The sequence below is a fragment of the Artibeus jamaicensis genome, unplaced genomic scaffold, assembly GCF_021234435.1.
Source record: "Artibeus jamaicensis isolate MK-2021 breed Jamaican fruit bat unplaced genomic scaffold, CSHL_Jam_final contig_760, whole genome shotgun sequence".
NCBI classification, from domain to species: domain Eukaryota; kingdom Metazoa; phylum Chordata; class Mammalia; order Chiroptera; family Phyllostomidae; genus Artibeus; species Artibeus jamaicensis.
The window spans coordinates 5,053,360-5,061,615 of record NW_026521955.1 but is presented as its reverse complement, the minus strand read 5'-3'; the positions used below and the strand labels follow the sequence as shown (position 1 = coordinate 5,061,615).

General features: G+C 37.6%; 1 protein-coding gene across 1 annotated transcript; it reads right to left on the bottom strand.

Moving 5' to 3' along the window:
• Positions 1-530: 530 nt before the first annotated feature.
• Positions 531-1,777, bottom strand: LOC128628457 (general transcription factor IIF subunit 2-like). Its single transcript, XM_053672524.1, is given in 2 exon segments — positions 531-1,126; positions 1,128-1,777. Coding segments are annotated over 2 exon segments (756 nt in total). The 5' UTR covers positions 1,686-1,777; the 3' UTR covers positions 531-928.
• Positions 1,778-8,256: the final 6,479 nt, after the last annotated feature.

The window sequence follows — 8,256 nt, the reverse complement described above, 5'->3', positions numbered from 1 at the left end:
GAAGAGAAATAGCAAGCTATTGATTCCATTCTAATTATCTTCTTTCCAGTTAGTTCCTGGCTTGGGCTGGTATCAATTGCTCTTTGCAACATAGTGTATGTTCCTGGGACATGGTTCATACTATCCAAGAGAAGTTGCATAGGGAATCTGATTATGAAGCCAGATATTTGATTGGAGGTTTGTATGTTACTATAAATTTAAAAATCATCACTTCATTCAAGTTAAGTTCAAGATTAGTAATGAAATATACAATGGCCCTGGCTGGTGTAGCTCAGTGGATTGAGCGCGGGCCTGGGAACCAAGCAACCACGGTTCGATTCCCAGTCAGGGCACTTGCCTGGGTTGCAGGCCAGTTCCCATCAGGGGACTCACAAGAGGCAACCATACATTGATATTTCTCTCCCTCTCTCCTTCCCTTACCCTCTAAAGATAAATAAATAAAATCTTTAAAAAAAAAGAAATATAAAATGAATAGGAAAAGAACAGAAAAAGAGGGTTGGCATATAGGCAAAATATTTTTTTTCCCTTAATCAGGATTTATTTTACAGTGAGAATGCAAGGATAAAAATTTTCTTAGTATAGTGGCACTCAACCTCAGCATTCTGGTGTTCTGCTGTTAAAATCAAATAATACAGAAAAATATTTATCTCAGTGGATAGTTATTTCCTTGATTTGCTTTAATTACATAATGTCTTATCCCCATCATGAATAATCTGACTTAATACAAGTCTATAAGTAAATTTGTTATTTCTCTTAAAGAAAAAACAAGTAACTTTTCAAGAATCATTGTTTAGAAAATTTACCCAGGGAAATTATAGTATCAGTCATTTTACCCCCGTAACAGATGGTGCTCAAGTGCTCAAGTATCAAAGCAGTATGCTTAACACATCACCCTTGAGTTCTGTTAGCATGCTGGCTTAGAGTCTTCTTAATCATTCTTTTCTTCTCCTTGATAGTGTCTGTATTCTGGTTTCAGCTCCCATGTGTTTTTGTGGATCCCTTTTACATTTTGAATACCAATTTCTTTTAAGATTTCCTTCAGGTAGCCCACAGGCTGTTTTGTGATGTCCACCAAGTCCTTAAGGTTATAATACTGATGTTTCTCAAAAGCCGAAAATAGAAAATAGCATGTCTAAAACATACTGCTTACCAGCTCGAGCTCGTTTTCCATCTTCTTTCTTTTTCCTTTCATACTCAATATTATATTGATGATTGGCAACAGGTCTATAATTGGTTGTCACAAGTTTGTCCAGTTGTTGTGATAGCCTTACAGGTTTAGAAGATTCTTCTATTTGCAATCTTTTTAACCTCATGTAGTTTTCACTTGCAGCTGGTCAGCATTCTGCTCTTTGTACCACTATTCCTTCCAATGAAAGCTTATCTGATGAACTCTCAGTAACTACTGTTAATGTTTGTCCTCCAACACTTTGCAAGACAAAAGGATGTTCTCTAGGGGCACTGACTGAAGCTGGTTTTCCGCCGATATCATGAATATTTGCAAGTTCCTCATTTAAAGTAAACGACACCTCAGTCCTTCCTTGATTCTTTGCAATCCGCAGTTTCCCAACTTCACCTCTTCCAGGGGCTTTAGCCCATTGCTGTGACAAATATTTAGGAACCTTGACCAGCCACACTCCGGTGTTCTGTTTGGCGCCGGTCAGGTCAAGTTCCCCACGCTCGGCCATTGGTCTGTTGCCGGTGGAGGCGTGCGACCCACAGCAGCGGCTCCAGGAGCAGGGAGACTGCGAGGCAAGCGGCCGAAGCAAAATACAACTTCCCGTAACTAGGCAAAATATTTTTAAAAGGCTGATTAAGAAGTATTTAACAATTTTTCAAAATTATTTATAACTGTGTCATTCATGTTTGCTAATAACTCAGAGATATAAGCTAGCTTTTACATTTACTATAAGAAAACAAGCTAGGGAGCCGACCATTTTTGGCAACCATTTATTTTTCTATTTTCTAAATATGTATTGTTTTAGCTTGTGCTACTTTACTATGGTAGTTTGTTGGGTGTCCCCCCATGAAGATGCAAAAGCAGTATTTTTTTTCATATATCAATTAACACTTTTTTCATTTGCTAACCAAAGTCACTGTATTCAACTCATTGAACTCTCATATTACCCCCAGAAATAGTAACTATTATTACTGTCAACTGATGAATAAATAACTGAGAAAGTAACTCCACCGAAGTCACAGTTAAGTGGGGAAAAAAAACCAAATCCATATAATCTGCCACCCCGCAAAGGCACAATTTTCAGATACAATAAATTGTAAGTCAAGGGGTGGCCATGACTAGAATTCCGTGAATTTCACAGAATGCATTTCAAATGTCCAATGATGTTCACGTTTGACTTCTTTTAATTTGACATCATAATATATACATAAGGTTGTGTTTGTTTTTATCAGTATCACAGATTATTTTTGTTTTTATGTAACCCCCCTCTTTTATATTAATTTATGTTAATGTTAATGTCAATGAGTGAAACAGCAAGAGAGAGTGCCTGGCTCCACCCATGGAATGTATCATGCACTCTAATTTATTCCTCTTTTACTCAAATACCTCTAACAAAGTGTCTCCTCTGCCTAATTTGCTCACATTTGGGGGAATGTGAATTAGAATGAGTTCCTAATTTTGAGGAACTCACCAGTTTGTAAGGGGCACAAAATTTGAAAGGAATATAAGTACAGGAATGTGATGTTGGGTTATAACCATTGAGTACATGGATATGAAAATTAATTTATGTGTCAACTTGACTGGGGCACAAGTTGCCCAAATATTTGATTACACATTATTCTGACTGTATCTCTGAGCGTGTTTCTGGATGAAATGAACACTTGTATTGGTAGACTTAGTAAAGCGGACTGCCAACTTGATGAGGGTGGGCCTCAGGAAACCTGTTGGAAACCTAAGTAGAACAAAAGACAAGGGAAGGGATAATTCTCCTGGTGCCTGTGAGCTATAGCTGGCATGGGTCTTCTACCCTCAGATTCAGACAACAGTGTTCCTGGTTCTCAAGCCTTTGGACTTGGCCTAGACCCTTGACTTTCCTTAGTCTCCAGCTTCCAAACAGAATACCATGGGACTTCTCAGCAACTATAATTGTATGAGCTAATTCCTTACAATAAAGCTCTTTAATATATATTTTATATATATTATAATTATATATTATAAATTTCATACTATATATTATACAGTGTATATTATTATAATATATTATACAATATAGAAACTAAATCAATAATGTAATATATATAATATTATATATAATACTATGTAATATATGTTACACACACACGCTATTGGTTCAGTTTCTCTAAGAACCCTAACTAATACAATGGAAAACAAAGAACACAGTAAAGGGAGGGGCAGGTCTAAATCTTGGAGAATAATGGAATAAAATGAGGGTGGTCTTTATGGAAGTAGTAAAAAATAAATCTCGTAGCTGATTATTTATTGCCAGAATTCCTTTCATGCATGCTTGCCTTTTTAGCCTTCTTTCCTTCCTTTCACTGACCTTCCCTTTGACTTTTCAGTATGTCACGCTGCAGTGGACATACCCTAAGGAGACCCCACTGAGTTATAAGCTTATGAAATCCCCTCCTCTGAATGAAAATAGAAACTGTGGTTTTCATTTAGGCAAAAAAGGAGGGGTGGTTTAAAGGTATAACAAAGGTCCCAAATCAGTTGAATTTTATATTGTAAAGGGGAATATTATCCTGATGAGCCTGCCTAAATCGGGTGAAAAATTCTTAAGGATTGAGGCCCTACCTGAGGTCAGAGAGTCCCTCTGCTAGCTAGACTGGAAGAAGCAACCACAATGTGTTCTACAAACAACCTGAAGTACTGGAAGAGGAGCATTCCCCAGCCAAACCTCTAATAAGAATATGTCCTGGCTGACACATGGATTATAGTCTAATGAGACTTTGAGGCGAGGACCCAGTTAAGCCGCACTTGGACTCATGACCCACAGATGCTCTAAGCTAATAAAGTCAGTGAGAAAGTGCTAATTTCATGCTGTTACATAGGAATAGAAAACTTACTCTCTCTCATACTTACAGATACACACACATGTAAACAAAGCAAAAGCACATAGAGGTCTTAATTCACACAGGAAACTACACGGAATGGATACACTTCAAATAAATAGAAGAAAGCATATTTTTATCTAAGCTTCAAGTTTATTTTATATATTACTACTTGATCTAAAATATAATTCATAATTTAGCACTATGCATTTATACCCTTTTAATGAATTTTAATTAAATTCATTGGGGTGACATTGTTTAATAAGATTGTATAGGTTTCAAGTGTGCAATTCCATGACATATCACCTGTATATATTGCATTGTGTGCCCACCACCCAAAGTCAAATATTCTTCCGTCACCATGTAATTGACTTCCTTTACCCTTTACTGCTCCCCTACCTCCTTCCTTTTAGTAACCACCATACAATCATCGGTGCCTATGGTTTTTGTTTGTTTTTATCATTTGTTCCTTTGTTGCTTTCAGTTTTATATCCCACATAAGAGTGAAGTCATATGGTTCTTAACTTTTTGTTTTATTTTCTATATAGTGAAGCGTTAAGATATAAAAATTAAAATTCTCATGGGTCTTAAAATCAAATCATTCTTCTGAACCTAGCATACATCCCACACAAATAAGGAAATGTACTTTATAATTGGAGATGGAATAGATAACTAAATAAAATACATATTTTATTTATTTCAGTAAAAAGAATCCCCATAGGTCCCCTTGGAAAAGGCTGAAAGAGAGATTAACTGTATAAATATTTTCCAGGGCTGCAGGATTCTTTTTTTCAAGGGAACATGACCTCCTCTTCATTCAAAAAGCTCTGGGTCTATGGATTGACAGTTTGAGATATTATTGGAACTGTGACTTTCTATTCTGCTCTTCCGGTGATTTGAGTCGGAAATCTGTTTACTAGGTCTAAAGCTTGTTTGCTTACATAGATTGAGTTGGACTTGGGTAGGCTGCCCAGCTGTTTGGCTCTCAGGACACCATTATCAAACAGCCAAAGCTAAAATTTTCCGAACATCAGATTATTCTAAATACTGACTTGCTTTGTGGAAATAAAAGAGGACCAACCTAATGAGAAAGGCAAATTCTATTTATTGAGAGCTTTCTAGAGCAAGAGAGCCACCCACCATCACTTGTGTTCTGGAAGACTCAAAGGTAGGCATGGGAGTTGGGAAGCTTTATTGTAAAAAATAGGAAGGTCTTAGGTAGAGCTTAAGAGACTTGACATGGGGATGTTGAAGGAGGCCAACTAGATGCAGAGTATCCTGTGTGATTGGCAAGAGTACCTATTTGACTTTTTCTGGTTGGTCCTATGTGGGAATCAGAAACAAAAATAAGGAAAGCTGTCAGTTATTAATAAAGTCCTCAAAAATTAGAGGCCAATTGTTTTAAAAGTTATTGTTTAGCTTCCTGGATTCTCACTAGAGACCGTAATCTAGGTTTCTGCAAGTCTAACTTATAGCAGGTTGGCTTCCTGGGATGTTTTTTATAGATTAAGGGGGTTGGTTCTTGAGTCGATTGTTGCACATCTGCAGGCTGTAGGTAAGAGTTCTATTTTTAAATATGATCTGGCCATTGTCCATTTGTACATTCAGTCAATAGCTTCACCATCAATTATCCTAAGTAAGCCCACATTTTTCTTGGTGATTAAATGTGGCCCCGGTTACCCCAGAATTCCATCATCCCCACTGAATTTAGGAATGCCTTTATAATAGAAGCAGATCCCACTGTAATTCTTGGCCTACAGAGAAAATCCACCATAGAGATGTGCAAGGGTCCTGGGGCTCCTCAGATGAATTTCTCATAGCCTTGATAGAAGTACATTTCCTCTGGGCTTTTCCAGAGGACATATAGTGGGGTAATAAATTGAGTGGGTCTTGCATGACAAATCCACGTGAGCATTCCAATTTCTCTAAGCCTTTGTATACCTTTCTGAATAATTTCTGACATTTTCATTTCTTTTAGGCCATTCTCGAGTTGATAATTCAGCCAGCCAACCAAGCAAGATATTAAGCCATTATCAGCTTCTCAAGCTTAGCCACTGAATTCAGAATCTCTGTTTATGATGCCATATTAATACATGTGTGCCAATTCAACTAATAATCCTTATACTCCAATCCAACATCCTTAGCATCCACATAATTCTTTCACTCCAAATTAGCAGTCATACAATTCTCTTGCTATACAACACATCTTCACAAAGGTCACATTTTATATCTTACTCTTTAAGGCTCTCTGGGAATTCAGTCTAGTTACAGATGCAGAATCAGGAAAATGAGGTGGGAACACATACTGAGGAGGGTCAGCAATCTCTTATAATAAAATCACCATTAAAGAAAGCATTAGGGGTTCTTATGAAAGCAAAGAGTATCCTCCATAAGGAGGGGCTGGAAGGGCTGTTTCAGCTGGCAAACGAAGTTCAGTAGAGTTCAAGAGTTCAAAGTTCACTTACTAATGGGCACTTGGGCTATTTCCAAATCTTGGCTGTTGTAAATAATGCTGCAGTCATCATAGGGGTGCTTATATTCTTTTGCATTAGTGTTTTGGGTTTCATTGGATATTCCCACAAGTGGAACCATTGGGTCATAAGGCAGTTCCATTTTTAACTTTTTGAGGAAATTCCATATTGTTTTCCACAGTGGCTATACCAACCTGTATTCTTGCTGCCATGGGGAAAGGGGGGTTGAGGGGCAATAAATTAAATAAAAATAATCAAAGAGTTCAATATTTCGAGCTTCATTGGAATCTACCCGTACAACTGCGTTCAAGATCTCATGCTTTCCTGAGATATACTGCATGATTAGCAATATAATTTGCATTGTAATTCAGGAAACTGCAGGAGTAGATTTTGGACACTGTTTTCAGAAATCTCAGCCTTGTGGCTACAGACGTAAGTGTTTCTTTTAGAACAGTCATAGAAACTTTCAGATCCCTTATGTGGACCTTGAATTCAAAACTAACTTGATACCTTGAGTTTAGCATTTTCTTTCCACATGGTCTCCAGTGCACTTATGAGATGCTGATATAATTCTCATATTTACTAACATATTCTATGGCAACAAATGCTTTTTCATTAAGAATTTTGCTTTTTGGAGATATTTTCATTATCTACAGGTAATGATTTGCCACTAAATGCCAGGAGCTACCATTACTTTCTTTATCATTAGAGAGTCATTAATACCATTTAATCTAATCGGATCAATTTCAGATAACCCAAAAATCAGAGAGCATATTCTTAAGATTATGTTCTGTCAGAAACACTATCAATACCAAATTTTGTATTAGAATTCAATAAGAGAAGCACAACTACTCCTTTATATAAAGTGAAAGAGGCATTGTAAGGATTTGGCATTGTGCAGTTGTGACTAATGGTTTAAGAGTCTCTTTGAGGCAAATGCCTTTGTGTTTTATAACAGAGGTTTGCTGTGACCAGCACGGAGTAAAGGTCCCTGAGTGGGGGGTGACAGGAGATTAAGAAAGACAAAACAACAGTTTAAGGAAAAGTGGGGGCCAGGTGGGTCATTGTCCTCTGATGGAGAGACGATGACCCTGAACATAGTCTCCACATTTAATTTATAAGGGTTGGTTATCTAAAGCTCAAGGAATTTTGCAGATTTAGAAAGATGCTGCGGGTAAAGATTGCTTTGTTCCCAGACTATCTAAACAATAAATATGTCTTCTGCAAAAATTACAGTCACATTCAGCTGAAGCATTCCATTATCTTATTTCATTTTCAATCCCTGCCGGTTCTGGCTCCTGGCGCCGCCTGCTTGGATCTGCTTTTCAGATACAAGCAGTTAAGTGTGGCTTTACCAAGCACTCAACCTTAGCTTTGGTGCCAGCCTTCACTGTCCTCTACAGAGGTTGAAGTATACAGGTCAGGAAATCAGGATGGGGAGAAGGGGAGAGTAGAGACAGGCTTAATCCCATGAAAACGATCTGGGACCTATGAGCCAGAGCAGGCTGGCTTTCACCCGAAAAGATGAAATTCTTGTTCACTGTATCATCTCCAACCTTGTTAACGGGTATTCTTAAAGGGGAAGTTGGAATTTGTCATCACAGTACTAAATGCACACCTAGTCCAGACGGCAGAAATACTGAAAGAGATAGTTTAATTGCTTGCCCAAAGCTTCCCCAGTGGCAGCAAACAAATGGGGAAGGGATTAAGCAAAACAAACAAACAATTCCTAAAAATACAAAAAACTACACTCATA